This window comes from Apteryx rowi, unplaced genomic scaffold, assembly GCF_003343035.1.
Source record: "Apteryx rowi isolate R43461 unplaced genomic scaffold, aptRow1 scaffold_383, whole genome shotgun sequence".
In the NCBI taxonomy this organism is placed as follows: domain Eukaryota; kingdom Metazoa; phylum Chordata; class Aves; order Apterygiformes; family Apterygidae; genus Apteryx; species Apteryx rowi.
In genome coordinates, this window is record NW_020450341.1 from 93,925 (window position 1) to 114,425 (window position 20,501).

The window sequence follows — 20,501 nt, forward strand, 5'->3', positions numbered from 1 at the left end:
TTGTGACTATAACTGTAATTATACCATTGGCTATGCACAATTTGAAGTCTTGCCTGCTGAATAAATTTATTTTCTTTCAGATTGCATTCCCAGCATTTTCAGAAAAGAGTAAATTGAGGCTAACTGACCAAATTTCCTACAGAGGAAAAGGTCACCTGTATTTCCTAAACTTACCTAAAATATAAACATTTCTTGAATTAATGAGATGCTTTTTTAGTTTGTTATGAGAGTTTCATATTCAAGTTTATTAACTATAGACTCATAGGATCTTCCACATTACGCTATGACTTTAGCTATATATCCTAAAATTGTTAAAGTTAAAATTGATTGTTTGGATATTCTGGAAGCTGTCAGGAAAATTGCAGTCGATAGCCAACTTAGGTTTGTTACTGTAAATTGGTAGGTGGGGGAGCTTAAAGCTTTGTCTGGCAACAGAAGGGTTAAGGACTTTTTTGCTATACCCGTTTCAAATTACAATGAGAAGCCTCTTCTTTCCCAGCAGAGTTGTGCTTACATTAGTCTTTAGATCTCTCTTGAAGAGAGCTGTTATATTTGTGCCTGCTAGAGTTGGAAATAACAGTTAAGAAGCTGCAAAGGGTTGAATGGATTTACAGAAGTTTTTTTTTTTTTTTTTTCAAGTAAATTCATGGCAACACATTAATTTGATTAGTACATGCTTTAGAATTACTTCACACTAAAGCGATTCAAAAGATGTTAAAGTTATCACCAGGCTGCTGGACAAATGTATGTTGCACCACCAAGGTACAGATCAAGACAAATCTGTGACTCAGGATTTTATCTTGGAAAGAGCGCAAGGTGTACGAAGAACTCAGAATAACAAGGGAAGATAACTCTGGGAACTACAATGTGTCAGAAGAACAGCTCTTGCTAATACAGCTCCCCAACAAAGACCTGGTTATCTAAGGTTTATATAGGAATGTCTAGGTCAGCTGACAAAATACTGGTCTTCTGCTCCATAAGTGCAGAAAAAACGATAACAACAGTGGAAAATTGGAAGTCTGAATTTCAGCTTTCTTAGAAATAACTGCAACCTGACACATTCCATAATATTTAAACAGGGTGGGGGGGAAGAGAAATCACCAAAGATGTTACGTTTAGAGATGACACTGACATGAAGAATAGGTAAATTTTGTTTTTCAGCCACTGGGCAAGCAGACCTCATAGGAACTCAGAACAAGTAGGAGAACGATTTTTTGTTGTTGTTGTTGTTGTTGTTGTTGTTGTTCTTTTTCCTTTTCAAAGATGAACCTAACTGCGTTCAAAGCTTTCGTGGGCTTGCTCTGGAATTGCTGGGCTCTGGTGGGTCACGCACAGGGAGGGTTAGGAGACAATCATGTCCATTCGAGTTTTATTTACAGGAGGCTGCGGAACCATGAGCGAAGGGAGATTCAGAGAGAGATTCTCTCTATCCTGGGTCTACCTCACAGACCCAGACCATTTTCACCAGGAAAGCAGGCTTCTTCTGCACCCCTCTTCATGCTGGACCTGTATAATGCCATGACAAATGAAGAGGAGACTGAGGAGCTGGAGTATTCACTAAAGGGATCAATGGCAGGGGAGAGCAGAGGAATACGGAAAGGATACCCTGCCTCTCTGAATGGATATTCGCGGAGGATACAATTGTCTCGCATGACCCCCCTGAGCACGCAGAATCCTCCCTTAGCCAGCCTGCACGACACCAACTTTCTGAATGATGCTGACATGGTCATGAGCTTTGTCAATTTAGGTACGTCTAAAATTTTTTGTTTCTGCTCTGTCTGACAAACTGTTAGCCTGATCTTGAAGTCCTTGCAGAGGCAAATCTCTCAGCTGGACCTTAGCCTGCTCTAAACCAGCAGGATTGGGCCCTGGTAGCTGTGCCACTAGTGAAAGAAAAGTTGTACTAACAGTAAAGTAGCTACGTTGTAGGTGGCCATGGAAAAAGATTTTTCTCACTATTTATATAAAGTCAGTTTCTATAACTCCCCTCTGCTGGCYTCTGTTTTCTTTTTTTCATTGATGTAATGAAAATTCTAGCCTTAGGCCAACTAACTCCTTATTTTTTTAAATCTCAAAAAAATCAAACACTTAAGCCTATTGCTAGGTTATTTCCTGCACTGTTTTGTTTAAAGCTTAGACATGAGCAAATATCAGTTGTTAATATTTTAAAGACTAGAATGTTATGAAAAGGGAAAATTTAAGCCATTTCTGAAAAAAGAGGACTTCTTAGGTCATTTAGGTTTCTTTTTTTTCTCTTGGTAAGTCAAATTTTTATTATCTTTTCAGCTGGATGGCTGGATTTTAAATAATCTGTTGCTGTTTCTTTGTTATTTCTATTTAATAACCGCGGACTGTTTTATTAAATTGCCATGGTGCCCAGAGTCTGCGTTGATTCTAATTTTCTGTGTCATAAATACATTAAATAACAAATAGAGTATTAAACACCAGAAACATGCAGGCAAAGAATGTTTTTGAAAATGATATCAATTCAGATATGAAAAACTGATAAAACTAAACTATATTAGCTTGTGAATGTAAACATGCTTACCAGTTAGGTTGTGGTTAAAAAAGCAGTTACTGATTTCTTTAATAGAAGGTAACTTAAATCTAATTAAGAACGCTGCAAATATTTCATTAAATGTATTTACTATTTTTATAAGTATTTCAAATGCTGCAAGGCTCATAAGACTATCTAAAATTTTTTTCACCTGAATAGCAAGAGATTGAATTGAAAACTTGAAGTTTCTCAGTAAGCTCGTACAAAATGTGATAAAGTCTTGCTTTCCGGGATAATACTTTCTGTAGAAACTTTTTAAACAATGGCACATGTTCTGAAATGCCTTCAGATTATCATACACATTTTAAACCTTTAATGTCTACCAGGTCTGTAATCCCTGCAGCAGGATTAAAAATGTTTCCAATCACTAAACTTCTCAGCAACTAGATTTTGTAGGAAAATGACACTCTAGAGTTTAGTTGTCATAATAATAAAATTACATTTCATTAATTATTTGGCAGATTAGAAGGTGTTCAATTTTGAGGTCTTTTTCCATATGAGTAACATCTGCCCACAACTCTAAATATATGTGCTTATTGCTCTTACTCCTGAAATAGAAGACTAGAAGAAAATGAAATCCCTATTTTTAAAAAATGTGTTCCTCATCCTTAAAAAAATGTTTGATATTATCTGTGTATTACTTTAAAGTTATCAGTTGTATGACTCAGTTCACCCAGAGTCTGGAGTCAGCTGAATTTAAAATGGCAATGTTATAAAGGAAAATAGGAAATGCTCTGATCTCCTAAGCATTAGCCAAGGCCCTGATCCCACAAAGAATTTCCTCATGTATCCTCAGACAAACCCTCAGTACATATGTCACAGACCATTTCATCAGTGGCACTGACGACTGTTTGCATGGGACCTAGACTTTAATTTCAAGAAACATCCTTGATTTCAAGAGAACTTCTTACAGTGCGTGTGTATAAGTCTTTGAAGGATCAATGTCACATATGTGCTAGCCTGATCCTGCTGCACTTTCCTAGGCAAAACTCCTTTCGGGAAGAATGCGAGTTTCGACTGAGTGTCTTACCTTGACCAGAGACTTTTTGATATTTRTCTCATTTTGTTGGGAAGTCAATGTTCCCTTAACAAAGTATTTTTAGGAAGTCAGAGCGCATCTTTCACCTTACATTTCTAAATGTAAACTGGGGATCAGGTATTTTATTTTTCTAGTGATTATAGTTAATCGACACAATTAACTTAAAAAATACCACATAAATACCAGGTTTTGTTTATCTTCTGTAAATTTAAAATGTATCTTAGCTCTAAGTGAGGCTAAACTCTAAATCACTTCAAATGCTCTTCCATACATGTTGGTTATTGTGGCCTCTCACACATTCTGCCATGTAACATTCATAACAAATATTGATGACTAATACAGATTAGGTTCAACATTTTTATTAAACAATCCTATGTTTCAGTATAATTAACATCATAATGAAATAAATTATGGAAACAGGTAACCCTTTTATATGATTTATACAATATAAGATCATGACAGATGAGGGCAAGCTCTTTTAATGTACAAGGGGGAAAAATATGCAGTGATAAGTGAATGTTAACACCATACCCTAAAATCAATAAATGCTGATGCAGCACAGTAATAACTCAACTGGTTTTAGAATTGAAGCATCAGTCAACTTGCAGCAAATTAATCTGCTCTGGAAATAGTATTCACCATGTTCGAACTTGCACACCATTAATTACATAAGGTGCAATTMTAAAGCTTTATTAATCATCATGATATTTTAAATTGAATCTTCTGTATCTTCAGTTATAAAATTTAAGACATATATATTAAAACAAGATGTGTATCTGAGATATTTGATAAGAATTACTAAGCATGACCCTCAGAAAATAAAACTGAATCAGACTGAAAATTAGAGTAAAAAAATAGGCAAAGACAAATAATTTTTATTAAAGAATAAAAATTGAAACTTATATGCTAATTTCAATAGAAATCAACCTCTCAGTGGTGCAAATACCTCACTTTCAAAAACAAATTTAGAAAACACTATCAAGGGAATTGTAATTATAAGTCTGTCAAGCAACCAGGGAGAAAAACAAGACTGCATTTACTTCTCCTGAAGTTAAAATTGTAAACACCTGCTCTTTATACTGGAATTTATGCCACAATTTCCAGCTCTTTCTTTCTTGAATGATACAACAAGACAGAGACTATGTCTTGTCCTCTGTATTGTATAAGACTCTGAGCATTGGCAGCTCTCCATAAATACTGATGATTGTAACAGAAGAGTTAACTGGGGTTGGTCCAGCAGTCAAAGAATAAATCCTCCACTAAATACACTGGGGTTTTCAAAGATCTGATTATATCACCTACAAGTTCAGGACTCTGTTTTCCTCACTGGGTGTTTTTTTATCTTGTTGTTATATTTTATTATAGGGTTGCAAATCACTGCCTGTTTAGAGTTCTGGCATCTTCTTTTTGACTGATTTCCCCAAATGACATATATAGGATACCCTGTTCCTCAGAGAACAGACACAGAGCACTCATGTAGTCCTATTCGCTTTCCTGCTCACTCGGAACATAGCTGGGGAAGGACTTTGCGAAGATAAATGTTAGCGTTCCCACTCTTCACCTCTCACCAGAAGAGTGGGATTGAATAAAAGATGTATATATGACCAAAACTTGGAGGAACAGTGAGACTTTTGACAATTGCATTTAAACACTTCTAGGAATGAATTTTCCATGTACCATCAAAGCGATCATTAAGTTTACTGTATTTAAGAATTCCTTCACATGCAATTCAAATGTTCAGTACTTTCATTTGTTTACAACACATCTGTAAATATTTATCTAAACAGATTCCTGCATTTGCTAAGCAACTCTGTTTTCTTTCTCCATATTTTCCTATGAATTGATCTGACCTCTTTATATGATAGAGGTGAAAAATATAAAAGTTTTGTGTTTTTCAGTTATGTTTTTCTTTCTTAACATATAAAATTAATTTTAAAAATCTCAAGGTCATTATAAAATTTATGTTTTTGACCTGCACATGCTAATTTGAAGAAGGATATGATATTATGAAGATTTTTAAAATATCCAGTGCACCATGAAAAGTCACCTTTTCTTCTTCAGGGCTTTTTGGAATAGATTCTGCAATCTTAATTGAAATAATTCTCAAACCACACCCACTCTGATCTGTTATTAAATCAGACCCTGAAATCAAAGGAAATTTTGCCTGTTTGAGGCAGAGAAGGCAGTTCATATTTCTCCAGATTGTCCACCCCAAGTTTGTACACTGTTTTGAAGATTATGTTTTTCTTTAAAACACAAGTCACAAACAAAACACATAATTCTGCAATGTTTACAGCCCACTGTCTTCATCTGAGAATGCTCATGTGGTAGAGAACAACTTTTGCAGAACTCTTTTAAGATACCTATTGTGTGTCAATCCATACTGAATACTTGTGCAAATATATTTTTGTTGCATAAGAAAAATAAAGGATTCCTAACTGCCTTTAGACCTTGAGCGTATATAGTAGCTAGTTTCTTAAAATAATTCAGTTTCTACAGCCTCCTACTCACAGCTAACATATCACCAGCGAGGGATATGGAGTGCTAAGCTATAAAATGTCAGGAATTGTGCAAGTGGAGCTGTTTTTGAAGTATACATGCAAAAAGGCCTCAGAATCATTAGCTTCTCCATTCATTTAAAGCTTTGAAATGACCACACTTTTTTTCTTTTTCTTTCTTTCTTTCTTTCTTTCTTTCTTTCTTTCTTTCTTTCTTTCTTTTCCACCCAGTTTCAGATGTTGCTGTCTTAATTTTAACCTTAAGTTAGTGAATTCTTTGGCTATGGTACAGTTTTAGCCCATAAAATGCTGACTTCTAATGAAAATATTGACACAGTCTTAATTGAAGTGATGGAAATAGTGCTATTATCTTGTGTTAGACAGAGGGATGCTATCAGAGAGAAAAAACTTGTTAAATAACAAATAGATCGCCTGTCTTTATTTGTGGAATTGGATCAATATCGAGAAAAAATGAGAAAACATTTATGAAGATTTGGCAACCCAAAGTCAATACAATGGTATTTTTCACTCTTTTATTTAATATTAAATCAGATCAAGTGCATCTTCATCTTACACCTTACTGGCATCTTGACATCCTAAGATTTTTTTCCCTTTATAATATTTTAGTTACCTAGTCAGTGAGCGGAAACATTTTGTTGTGACCTAGGTATGCTAGGTACCCAATCAGGCATTAGAAATACATATTAATAATGAAATCATTTTCTATGTGCAAATTAAATGCTAAGACAGCTTTTTAAAAAATAGGTTATTTATTTCCAGAACAAAAGAGCTTGACTCATGGGCTAACATTTCCTAAAAGTCCTCACCCAATCTTAACAATTCATTAGGCAGTTTTAACCATTTTTGTGTAATGACAGAACAGGTTGTTAGGATTTGTTTTTGATTTCAAGCATGAAATTTTCTCCATATTCCTTTTTGGAATTACACTACATTTCTTGTTTTATAGCAAAATATTTTACATTTCCTTTGAAATCTCTCATGTTACATGAACTTTATGAACTATATAGCTCTACCTCTAAACAGGTTTGTGTGTGTTCCATAAATATCATCTAACAAAATAATGTTTTTATAACTGTCAATTTTGCCAAAAAAATGTCAAGCTCTCCATTAACTAGGATAAAAATCTGTCTGACTTTCCTTGCCRACAGATTTGAAAGAAATTGTAGATAACTGAAGAGAAACTGATTTAGCAGATGGTTAGATGTGCATGGTGAAAAGCTATATATATATACACATATAATGTGTGTGTGTGTGTGTATATACAAATATGTATTATTATTAATATTTTTCCCATTGGGAAGAATGGCTGACCCATTTCTGCTTCTTCTTTAGAGTGTGCTGCTTTCCAGACTAAACACAGACTTTGGGTGGGGTTGTGCGGATTGTATGTATTGTACAGAACATATTTTCCCAGGAAAACACAATCTCACAGTGACTCTGGCTGGCTATGAAAGGGAAAGAGAAGGGTTCATGGAGCCTTACTCTGTGCGGAGGATATTAGGGGAGGAATAAGCCCGCCATGAACTACATGGAGATTCAACTGGTTCTGTTCCTAAACCACAGCTTATTTTTTAGATAACAGGACAACTTTGGCACATATGGGGTCTCCTACATTTATTGCTTCCATTATTATTTTCTCTGAATGCTAAATTATGTAAAGAATTTTACCATGGCTACCTGCCTACTGACTGCCTGAGTGATGGAGGTAATTATGACGCAGGCAGTTCCTTTTTCTTCTCTTTTTAGCCATGGCAGTTCCTTTGAGCTTGCTTTCACAGGCCCACAGACTAATAGTGTTTCCGCAGAAAATTGATTGATTATAGTCTGATCATTCTAGGTGTCATCTGGTGTTTTCACATAGCTGAGAATGAACAGTTTATGAAGTGCCAATTGCAGCCTCCAGCTAAAGAAAGGCTCCCCAGGGCTTCAGGAGAGCTTTGCCTGCTACCAGACTTTATAATTATTTCCCACACTTTTCCCCATCCTCTCCCGCTTGTCCTTTTCCTTGTCTCCAGCCCCCTCAGCCCAGGCAGGGTCACTGAACTTTAATTTTGTGTCAATGTCATTTGGCTGCAGAAGGGATTAGAGGAAGAAAAGTGGTGAGAATAGGTGCGAACGCAGGAGATGGCCAGAGAGGGAATTAGAAAAGGAATGAGAGAAAAATGGCAAAGCACAGTCCAGGACTTACCTGAAAGGGTGCCCTCTTCTCCATGGGCAACTGCCAGCCTGCGGGCTGGACGTGGACCTGGTGAGGACAGGAAAGGGCCAGCACAGAGATGCACAGCGAGATTGCACTGGGCAGGCACTGGTGTTAGTCCTGTTCCTCTGAGCCTGATGTGGAGCATGGTGTTGTAACCCTGAGAGCATTTCCCAGCTCAATAAAATTACAAGAGCGGGGGGACATAGGAGGGAGTTTATGATGGTAGGGAGGAGAAGGCGTATGCAGACAGAAAGGGGGAACGCAAGAGAAAATGAGAGAACAAGATAAAGTTAGATAAGTAAGTTTAAGAGAAAAATAAAATGAGTCTGCGTTTGGGATTGTTTTCCTTGAAGGCCTTGCAGGTGAAGGGAGCAGTTTTCTTCACAGTCCCTCACAGGAGAGCAACTGCTTCAACCTCCCCAACCACTTGGTTCCCTGGGCAAACATTTCATTCCTGCAAAATAAAATGCAGCCCCCCACCACCCACTGAATGTGCATGCGGGGAGTACACAGACGGGCTACTAACATTTATGGCCATAAATAATGTAGAAGCTAGCTTTTAAAAACCACAGGTTAAAGGATGAGGGCTGCCATGACGCACACAGAGAGGCTGAGATCAGAGGAGCAGCTAAAAGGGGTCGGGAGAAACAATGAATCCCCTTGTTCTGAGTCACATTTATGAGTGCTCCATTGCACCTAAAGTTCATATTTTATTGACTAGGCCATGGGGTTTCCCCATTTGCTCATCTCTTAAAATAACACCCCTGGTTAAAATTTCCTATAAAACACAGAAGTGCTACAGCAGGCAGAACTTGTCAACCCTGACAACTAGATTATTTAAGTTGGTGGGTGGGGTACACAGGAGCTGGTTTGTGTTTTCTACTGAATTATAGATTTGTTTCTATACAAAAAATGACTATAAACCAAGTAGAAAATGAGAGGTTTTACAGTTCAGTTCTCCACTCAGAAACTTTCCAGGGGCTACTACTACTGAGAGATCCTCCAAAAGGTGAATCTACATTTTACTCTTCTTGGGCAACTCCTCCAGTGCAATAAATTGAGAACTTGACTTTATCAGCCACTATTGTAATTCAATGGCATGTACAGTACTTTACCAGAGTGTGGCAATACTTTCTTCCCAGTGTAATTCAGGGCAAATGGAGGCAGCAATTATTAATGGGTCAGAGCCAAGAAAGCCGGTCAGGAGAGCTGGTGATAGTAAATACTATATATCCATAGTTGACAACCAGTGGCTTTGCAGAAGGAAAATTCCATCTGACCACTCCTTTTGGAGGCTGAGGAAGGCCTTAGGAGAAAGACTGATAGGAATTTGACGTGGTGAAATTTCTAATAAATAGGTTTACCTTCTACAGATTCAGCAATATTATCCATTCAGGCCCCATGAGAACTTGGTCTCTAAAATCTCTGTGTAGATCACATCTATCAAAGGAAGTTTTTGTTGTCCTAATTCTTATAGTCATACTAATAAAGCTATATTTATATTATCTGGAAAAGTTGTAACCATGATCTAGTACAGTTATTAGAAACTGATAATAATTTTTCTAAGTATGTTAATTTAAAATATCCTCTTTTTAAAAAGTAAGGGGGAAAATAGGTAGAACATTCAATTATAAGGCACTGCAAAATAATTTCAAAAAGATGTTGTGTTGGACTTTGATGAAATGGAAGAGTGATTTATTACTAGCATCAATTTTGGAGGTAGATGTGCTAATTTTTGTGCTAACAAAATGAGAAGAATAAGCAGGGACGCTAAATGATTTGTGAATTTGGTCTTGGAGCAGTGGGTGAAAGGCACCTCATTGCACCTGTTGCCTAGAGCCATGGCATGCTCCTGGTATATTTTGCAAAAAAAGGTGGCTAAGAGAGCAAAAGAGTAAATGAATAGTGGGGTGGATGATAAAACCACGAATGCACCATGACAGCTGTAGTCTTTATGGTAATTTATGAAAGCCAAGATACAGCAGGAAGGTTGTGCTGCTGTCCTATCCTGTCCTTTGGGAACATTGTCCCCAAGGTTGCTTCAGCTGGGGTATCTGTCGATGACTACAAGTCCTAACATGTTAGTGATTCAGAAGTTTAATCTGCTGCTCCTGAGCAGGTAATCTCGCTGTACCATGCGTGAAATGCTGTGCAAAGGTCTTGCAGTGAGTCTGTCACAGTCCCAGTGCAGCTTATACCTGAAAGTCAGTGTATGAAAAGTCTAAGGCACTAAAAAGGAAAAACCTAAAGAGACTCAGATAAAAATGAAACCAATATGCCTCAGTTTCTCAGTCTGTAAAAAGAGGATGGGCAAATACCTGTGTGTTCATTTCACCTCTTGTGCTCTCCTCCATTGGGGGGGGGGGGGCTTTTTCCTTTGTCCTTGAGGAGTACTAGAACAGCTTTCTTCCCTTGTGGCCTCTTCTTCCTCCAGCAGTGTGTCCTGTAAAAGATCTAGCTCCTGAGAGCCTTTTAGGACCTTGCATTTTCTCCTGGTGATCTCCAGCATTATTTTTAAAAGGCTTCTATAAACCTGGGTCAACAAGTTTATTTACTGTCCTTGAGACAGACAAGCTGTGCAAAATAATGAAAAAGAAAAAAAAGTACTGGAATTCATGCATCAAAATTCAAATTTGAGTCCTGTTGCAATGAAGAGATACTATGTGATTGGTTTAGCCCTTGTTCCCAAAGTACAGAACTGTGTCTCTCTGCAGCATGTGTGCATGCGTATCAGCACGTGAGCACGTCTTTGTCTGTGTAATATAGAAAGCATGTAAATCTCTTCAGTTTTAGTCATTCGGATTTTTTCCCCCTTAAATCATAATATTCTTTGCCATCAATACTATGTGGCTTGAGCAGCCCCGACCTTTCCAAGCTGCCTGTTTGGACCAATGTTTATCAGATGACCGTTTGACCTCCTTGTTAATTGTACTTAATTACATCCTGTCGTAACATTTTGAAATAAGGAGGAGAGTTTATGGATCTGCTCCAAAGAGCTGAACGCTAAAACAGCAACAGAATTCAGTGGTATGAGGTGCTGAGTAATCTCCTAGTTAGCTCAATAAGAGTTGTTCTTTGCTCAGTTGACTGCAAAATTAGATCCTTAAACTCCTCCTCTTCCATTTATGATCCTTGGTATTTCTGAAAATAAAATCATACCATTTTCTTTGTTCTGTCAAGGGCATCTTCTCTCTGAAAAAAAGCTCAGAGCTTTCTCTAAAGACATCAAGGAAGGAGTGAGAGGCCTACCAACAGCATTGCAAGGGCTGAAGTTCACATACGATGATGAGCCTCTGTCACCACAAGTGATCTCTCTGTGGTTTTCCAAAACTTCAGAGTTCCTTATGTTTCTTCCCTAGAATTGCCGGTTCCCATGAGCTTACTGAGAGTTGCATAATATTTGGTATGAGATTTTCTAGGAGTTGATGATTTATGGGAACATCTAAGCTTTCATTAAAAAGCAGCATTTATCCCCTGTAGTTGCAGAAAAATAAAAATAAAAACAAATCAACATCCGGAAACAAATGTAGTTCTTCAAAGTAGGCATCCTAAATGCTCAGAAGGCAACTTCAAACACTTCATATTTTATAATGTTTTTCATATCGTTAGTGGCTTTTGAAGCACATTGGGTTGCCCATATTGCTTCTCTTCTTTCTAAAGACGATATATATAAGTTTTCTCTGTTGTTGTTGTTCGACAGCTCACTTGGCAATGTTTGCAAATAAGTTTGATTAAACTTGTTTTCCTAAAATGAAAGAAAAAAAAAAGGAATAGAAGTAATCAATTAAAAGGGAGGTGGTTATACAGCATCATATCCCTTTTTATTTTGTATAAAAAAAAWATATATATATATAATTTCCTTGCCTTATGTAAATAAGGCAGCTCCACTGATGTCAACAGAGCAGCGCTGATGAATACCAGGTGACGATCTAGTCTCAAGGCTAGAATCGCAGGATGGAAGAAAACATCTTCAATTTTATTTTATCAGAACACAGATAATGAGACTTATTGGAGAATGAAGTGCCATGGAGAATTAAGTAGGTTTGTGATAGTAAAACACCCATAACTATGACATTACTGTAAAAGGTCTATCATCCAGCATTAGTCATATTCTAGATAGAAAAGACAAGGTACTTGGCGCTGTGCTGTAAGACTCTAGTCTGATACAGTACTGCCCATGAATGTCACTGTGAAGTGAACAGCATTATTGCAGAAGCTTGAAATCTGTACTAAGTCTTTGAGGCAGCAAAGGCTAAACCTACAGTTTAGCTATATACAATTGCATTTACATAGTTATATCTTTTTACATGTTGATTTAGGTTATAAGCATGTATGATTAAAAATAAAATACAGAATTTGCTGATTATCATAGTAAGGTGATCAGAAGATCATGTTTGAATCTTCTGCAGTTTTTACCAATCTAAGTATAACAGAAACCACACAATTAAATATGATGACTTTCAAGGAGGGCTGTTTTATTTTTCAGAGTTTTAAGAAGTATGTGGATTGTGAAACAACATAGTAATGTTTATCAAAGCAGTTTGATATTAGGTGTCATTTCAGAATAATGTTCTTTCTTTGACTCCTTGGTATTCTCCTTTCTGAATGTCATTTCTTAGCTCTTGAGATTTAACCACCTGACTCTTCAGAGAGTAATATATATATATATATATATATATTTCTTTATTTCTTCTTAAAATATGGAATTAATAATCATGTTTAGTGGGCTGGATATCATAATGAGATCACATGTAGAAGAGATGATAGATTTTATATATATATATATATATATATATAAATGAAAAATTCAGATACAGTTTATGCTATGGAATGAATACAAAGGATATCGAATTCATGTTGCAATTCACTGTGTCAGAATGTAGGGACTGATGTCACTAAGATTAACAATATATTTTCACCATTTTGGTTTCCCTGCAGTTGTGGTACACTATGGCATGCAAGCATTCAAAATGGGTGAATACAAAGGCTATGCTCACTAGGATGTGCTTGGAGGTGGTGTGTACAGGGGAGACCTAAGCTACAAGGGGTCCATCAGGGGATTCAAATGAATGAAACAGGCACATGCATGAACTGAAAACTTGGCTCCATAGACATAGAATAAATTATGAAAAAAAGTCCAGGCCTGTTCATCTTGCGTTAAGACTGCCACCTGCTGCAATACAAGATGGAAGCTTCTTTTATTAACATTTTATTAATGTCACATCACTTTGGGCCAGTGAGATGTGCTGTGGCCTCCATTAAACCTTGCTGCTCCAGTTTGCCTTTAGGCTTGCCTGAAGTGTGCCCTGGAGCATGCTCTGGTCAAAACGGGAATGAAAGAAAGCCCCCCAAAAAAGAGACTGTGACACTTTCTATTTTGGGAATGGGCAACAGATAGTTCTGAGTTGCTTTGTAAAGAAAACCAGGCCTGTCACCTAAGAACAGGGCAGCAGTCACTTCTAGCCCTAGTAGAGACAAAGGTTTAGTGTAAACAGCTGCAAAGGCTGATCACACACTGTAAAATAATTGCCAAATATTCTTAATAGTGCTGTACTTAAGAAATTGCATGTGAATTAAAAGTACAGTGTTAGTGGCCACAGTCCCACTCCCTGCTTGTCTTTACCCTCTGCTGAAAAAGACACTCAAATTTTGTCTGAGACACTTTAGCTCAGTTATTAGTAGTGGAGCTTCAGGAAGTCATCTTTGCTGTTTCAGAAATCTGTTATATCGATAGATGCGTCTACAAGAAGCATGGATATTCTGTGTGTAAGTAATCTGGCCAGGAACTAAAGTGATATTCCTATGAAACATTGTATCTATGTGCCCATGAGAAATGCAGTTCTCGGTAGAACAACAGTGCAAACACAGGACTGGTGCGAGCATCACAGAGAAGGGGGCTCTTGCTCTTGCCGTAGTCATTTCCCTCAACCTTTGCTACTCTTTTTTTTGAAGTGGGGTGATGATCTTAGGACAATTGCTGGATGTACGTTTCTGTGGCAAGTATTATGTTTCTTCTTTCTACTTTGGATATTATTTTCATCCTCTTTATGTTATTTTGACACTCCTGTGCCTCTCTCCCCCAATCTGTCCAAAGTAACAGGAATTTGCCTATTGTGAGGGATCACCACCCATTTTTGTGTTACTTAGAGCTAATCTGAGGTCTTCCATGGCACAAATATTTTTTTGAGAAGACTGTTTTTTTTTCCTCTGGTAGCGCATGGATAATGCTGGGTGGCCAACACAGAAGACTTTTAATTCACTATCAGTTAGTAAGTTTCTGCACTGAAAGAGGGTTGAAGCATTCGTTAACCTGGGTAAGATTTAATTTAAGTTCCTTTCAGGAAAAAAAAAAATCCATGTGTTTGTTGCTTCCTGGTGAGGAGACTCATTCAGTATGGTATTATATATGGGTGAAATATTCTCTCCTTGTGGTGAATAAATCCTGATCAGAATCCAGAGTACCAGAGCTGCAGAAGAGACGATTCTGCTTGAATCAATATAACAAGCTGTTAAAATCACAGCCAGCTCCCAGATTGGCTGTTAAAACCTGCCTCCTGAAAGTGCCCCTCCTCACCACGACTGCCCACTGCCCTGGCCCTGCTTCCTTCTGCTCCCGTTTGCACCCAGGCACGAGGTCTGGGAGGGCCCCGCTGCTCCTGCCACTGCCCTGCCTCTGCCCCCAACTCTGCTCCCCTTCCCCACTGCTTAGGGTCACCCAGGCAGGTGGTATGTTGTTGGCCAACAGCAAGTATGCATAGCGCACGCCTTCAAAATAAGGGCTAAAAATATAAGTATCTTTGTATTTTTAATCTTTAAGGTGATGATTTGGTTAATATAACGATTAGCCCAGTATACACTTGTGCTCACAAAGTATACATTTGAGGAACTCTTAATTAAGTGGAACCATACTGCCATATCAGCAAAGAATGTGGCCTTAGATCAGTTATTTTTGTAAATGTGTTTATATAATATCCTATATAAAATGTAGTGTATAAAAATAAATTTTAAATTATTGTATATCGTAAGAATTTTTCTGTTCTCTGAATGAGATGTTCTTGAGGGTTTTCTTCCCCATCGTTGTTACAGCTGGACTGATTTAATTGAATGTTTGGTCAGTGTTAAACATTTGGAAAAGAAAATGCAGCAGGGTAATAATAATTGCCTACTTAGTCTCAGGTCTCTGAAAGATATGTTGTTGTATATATTCTGGAACAGCTTTCATACTTCAATCAAATACAGTTTATTGTAATGTGTTATACGCTTATAAATCTGAAGTGAGTGTAGTATGGGTAACACTAAAATACTCCAATACGAGTACAAGTTAAACAGAAAACAGTGCATACCCAGCCATATCCAGTTAGATATGTGGTAAAAAAACCTTCTATGGAAGCTTTTCAGACAAATTTTACTGTGGGAAATGGATGGAGATTATTAGACAATGTATGTAAATGGTAAATGGTAGAGTAACTTGCCACCATTTGGTGGAAGTGAGTAGAGGGTTAACATAAGAAGGAGCTAAGAAGATGTGGGAAGATAGAATGTGCTTTAATGTTTAGCTTTTACTCCCCTGTCATTTGCCCTATGATGATATATACCCTTTCACCCTTCTCAGAAGTTATGTTCCATCTGTATACTTTTACAGTGTCAAAACAGTTATAACTTACACCTATTTTCTGACCATTGGATTCCAGAGGTATAACTTTTGTTCCTATTCAGTTGCAGCTGAACCCAAGAGGGTTTTTTTTTCTGTCATTTGTTAACCTTGAGGTTGTGTTGATCTGATATCCTGACTTTCACACGCAGTCAGAAACCTGGGAATAATTGTTAGTTTTCTTTGTGACAATTTGTGATTAGAGAAAAACAAAATGAAATATCAGAAAAAATGGAAGACTATTAACAGATAGTGTCAAAATGTACTGGGTATGTCAAAGTCCCAGTGAAGGAGACATCAGTGAAAATGCAAATTAATAGCTTCAGTCATGAGGTGTAAGGATTAGTTAATTTATCTATTCATTAGCCCAGAACTACCTAGTACAGTGATCTTTATTCTAATCTAGTCTATTTATTCAAGTAAAGATATATTTTTCACTGATGAAACTGAATATGACCAAAAATCTAGTGGATAGGCATTTTTAACAAAGGTATTTGTGATTGTGCCTCTGCAACACAATGTAACTTAAAACCATGAAGAAATCACAGAGTCCTGACTTATTACTTTCAAAATAACAAACTCCAAACAATCTCTTCTTCATCACCTGCTCCCAGATCATTGGTTATGATACTTCCCTCCTATGGCACATATTATGACCTACTCACAGTACAAAATAAGTGTGAAGTTCCTTTGTTACTCCTAGAAGCAGTGACTAGCTGAATTTTAAACTGTTTTAATTTAAGGAAGTGGATTCAACTGAGATTCTTCCTGCTACTATAAGCAGGATTCAAAAATGCCGTATATGAAGTATATCTTTTGTTGTGCTTTGTGCTACAGCTGAACATCTGAAGTGAAAGTTTTGCATTCAAGAGGCCGAAGCTCATTATACAGTAGAAGCTAGAAAAAAAATTAGACTTTGAGAAAAGACTATCAACTACCTTTGATATTAGGACTGTGATAACACTCAGACCTACAATCTCATAGTTCTGTTCACTTCCAAAACCCTGCTACAGCAGGAATCAGCCAGGCTCTTTATTCTGGTTACTTATTCCTACTGTTACATTGGCCAGGATCAAACTAACATAGGAAAGGCAGGGTGCTGCTTTTCCGTTCCTTCAGTATCACCAACTGAAGCTTTCCAGCATTTAATTATTGGAGCAGCTGCAGTGTAGCACTTGTTTTGACATGTCAGGCAATTGCATTTGACTTGGAAGACACAGAGAGGAGTAGATTGAATGAATAACAAGTTTACCAATGAACATTTCAGTAAAACCATTCACATATGAATCATGCGACCAGCAATTTCATTAAAACATACATTTTGTCCCATGATATTTTAGACAGTGTAAGGTAACAGGAAGGCATGATAAGTAGTCTCATTATGGGCGGAACATCTGGCAGATTATGCCTGAGAACAGTGCTCAGTCAAGCCTCTCTGGTCTGAGCATTTCCTCAGGTCCATGCTTATAAAAGCTGTTGGTAGGCACAGCCATACTGTTCCTGCTAAGGGTGACTGCTGAACACTTTTAACTACTAATTGAGCTTTGTAACAATGTAATAATAAATTGCTTGGGTAAGATCCTTGAATATTCTAACTTAATTTTGTTATAAAGTATGGGATATTGAAGTACCTTCCTTCTATGGAAGGTAAAGAATGAAAACTAATGTGTGTTTGAAAAAAGTCCAGATGATGTATTATTATTTTTTTTAATTGTGGTTTTTCTTTTTACTCTTGCTCTAGAACCTGTTGCACTCACTGAAATTTTTTCTTTGATTTTGTCTTGCCTTGAATAACTTTGCAATACATACATTTCAGTAATTCTGTGTAACTATGGAGGGGATATTCTACTAAGTCTGTATTCAATAAACAAGAGATGATTTTTCATGTATTGAAACTGCCAGTAACTGCATAGTATTTCATCAGACAATTTTAAAGCTGTGCCTAACTTAGTTGAACAAAATAGCCAAATATTGCTCATTGATGTCAGTAACTGACTGAAAATAAATACTTTAGTGAAATAACTCTGAACTTACAGCAGTGACTTGCTTCAAAATGTGAGCTACCAAGTTTTCTGATTTGTGTTTTAATAAAAAAAAAATTATGTAAAAGCTATTTACATCGCTCTTTCAGAACCACATTTGTAAATCTATAATTATTTTTAATACAACCATTCTAATATTAATATATACAGAATAACTTAAATATACAGTACTGCAATACTGCAGTTTTTAAGAAACAGAAGTGTTGCAATGAAAAAGGTAAAGTTTCTAGAGACTCCTCCTCCTTAATCAAGCTCTCATTGATTATGGAAATGGTTTTGCCTCAGTTGGAGGGGGTCAGAATTTGGAGTAAGATTCTGACAATGAGTTTGATGTTTCAGATGTTCTGAGTGGGACGTAATTTGGGAAGACAGATAATTGTGGGGCCCCCAATTTCAACCAGTGCCAACCTTTTTGACCTAAGGGCTCCTAATATGCCTGAACTTGAGCCTTGAATATGTACTGATCCACTTTGATCAGTCCCAAAAGACCTTAGTTCAGGAGGTAAATTCTGAACATGCCTAAGACATCACAGAATACACAACGTATTTTCCTGCAGAAACCAGGTGGTAATGATGCCATCTCCAGGAACCCCTTTCATGGCCTAATTCCTTACTGAGGAAAGGGGGGATGTGGTTTTAGTTCCCTTCTCAGGCTGGGGAGGGAGGTGGGGAGGGAAAGGAGAGGGATATGAAGTCTATATCACCCACTTTCTCTTACAACTGGCTACAGAATATGAGCGGGGGCACCAGCCCTCCCCCGTTCTGCTGCTGAAAATGGGTCTCAGTGCAGAAAGATGTGCAGAAGACTTTGTACCGGAAGGAGAATGAACAAGTTGGCATATGACATATGACTCTGAAGCTTTGTAGTGTAGGACACTCAGCTGAATAATGATTATTCAATAGATGCCTAATATCAGATGAATAAAAAGTCAGATGTGGGAACAGAAACTTATTTTATTCTCATTTTGACCCCATTTCTTCTGTGGAGTGGCCCAGGATGTCCCTCTACCAGGCTACTCAATATCCTGGCACTTAGGATATAGTCATAGAAAGTAGCTGATACAGATTGAAATGCCCATTGGCTGAGAAAGGGCTATGTCCCATTTCTGGTCCCTGGGACTTCAGCTGACTAAAGAGGAAATGCAGATATACTCGTCTGTTCTTCTTCCTGGCTGGCTGGAGACAGTTGACCCTCAGCAAACGGAAGAGTCTCTCTATTGACCGTATCAGGCAGATAACTCTGGTGTCTGAAACATTCTTCTGAGGACAGGTGACTATTTTCATGAATCTCAATGTCTAACTTGAAGTAGATTTTCAGAGTCCAGATCAGGGTTCTTTCAATTCCATAGAACAGATTAAATCTTATACTAGTAAAGCTCTTAGACCAGTATTTACATTCTCTGATACTTTTTTGTAATAATCACTTCCGTAAAATAATTTTTACAATAGTTGTACTTAAAAAAGTCCTTTCAACTTACTTACTTAAAACCTCTTTTAGAAGGACTGTAGTCCCTACTCAAAGGCCATTGGCGGAAAAAATACCTTTTTAAATCTGTTATATACTCTCCTTAAGTATTTGCTCCGCAGAGTGTGAATGATGTTCAGCCTAATGTGCTTCTTAACTTCTCTCAGAGGCATTTCATTAAGATATTTACATCTAGCAAAGTTTTTTTAAGCTTTCACTCAGCTCTAGGATCACGTCTTTTGTGCTGCCTACACACCCTATTGCCATATTTTGCTAAGTGTGTTACCCCTTTAAATAGTCTACTCGTGGAAGAGAGAATAAGTTTCTAGAATTTGAATTTTGGAGAGAAGAGCAAGAATGAAGTAAATAGCTATTTGATGTCTGTCTTTTCACAGTAGCACAATTGCTAATTCCTAGAGCCTCTGACCTTTTAGTGTCCTGTAACAGAGTACTTGCATTAATCTGTTGCTTATCTGTCACCTACCACATTTGATATTTCCAGCCTCTGCTTTCAATTATCAGTCATTAGAGGCAGCACTGAGTAATTTCAGGAGAAAACGCCTGGAACCTTTGACCTGTTTTTGTCAGATAACTACAAGTGTTCACTGTAGATAAACTATCATTTCATTATATTCAAGATGTAAACGAGTGTCATTTGTAGTGTATCAGCTTACTGCAACCTTTATCACCTTGAAGTGATTAAAACTGCCTGGTTTACTTAGTGCTTATGCAAAGAATTCAGAGTCAAACAGTGAAATTCAGTGAGATTAGTGTAAATGGCCCCTGACAGTCACATGGCCTGTAAGACCCTTGGTTTTGCCTTGGCGTGTGTATTTAGTAGTTAAATAGTGACATTAAGTTGGTTAGTGAGGCTTCACTATGTGTGCGTCCAGTCGGGATCTCACACTGCAAAATCAACCTGTTACAACATAGCTTTGATTTGATCCCTAGTTTGACAAAGCAGCTTTCACTTTCCACCCAGGTCACAACATACCAACATCTTTGGGAAAGGCCAAACACATGGCAGT

The 20,501-nt window shown here is 37.3% G+C and overlaps 1 protein-coding gene across 2 annotated transcripts in view; it reads left to right on the plus strand.

Moving 5' to 3' along the window:
- The first annotated feature begins 544 nt into the window (after window positions 1-544).
- BMP5 (bone morphogenetic protein 5) overlaps window positions 545-20,501 on the plus strand; it is a 57,218-nt gene continuing 37,261 nt past the window's right edge. Inside the window, exon 1 of one of the 2 annotated variants that reach the window (XM_026074264.1) lies at window positions 545-1,747. In XM_026074264.1, coding sequence (XP_025930049.1) covers window positions 1,264-1,747 — 484 coding nt within the window. In that variant the 5' untranslated portion in view covers window positions 545-1,263. The remainder of the gene's footprint in view (window positions 1,748-20,501) is intronic. The other variant, XM_026074265.1, reaches the window with a different exon arrangement.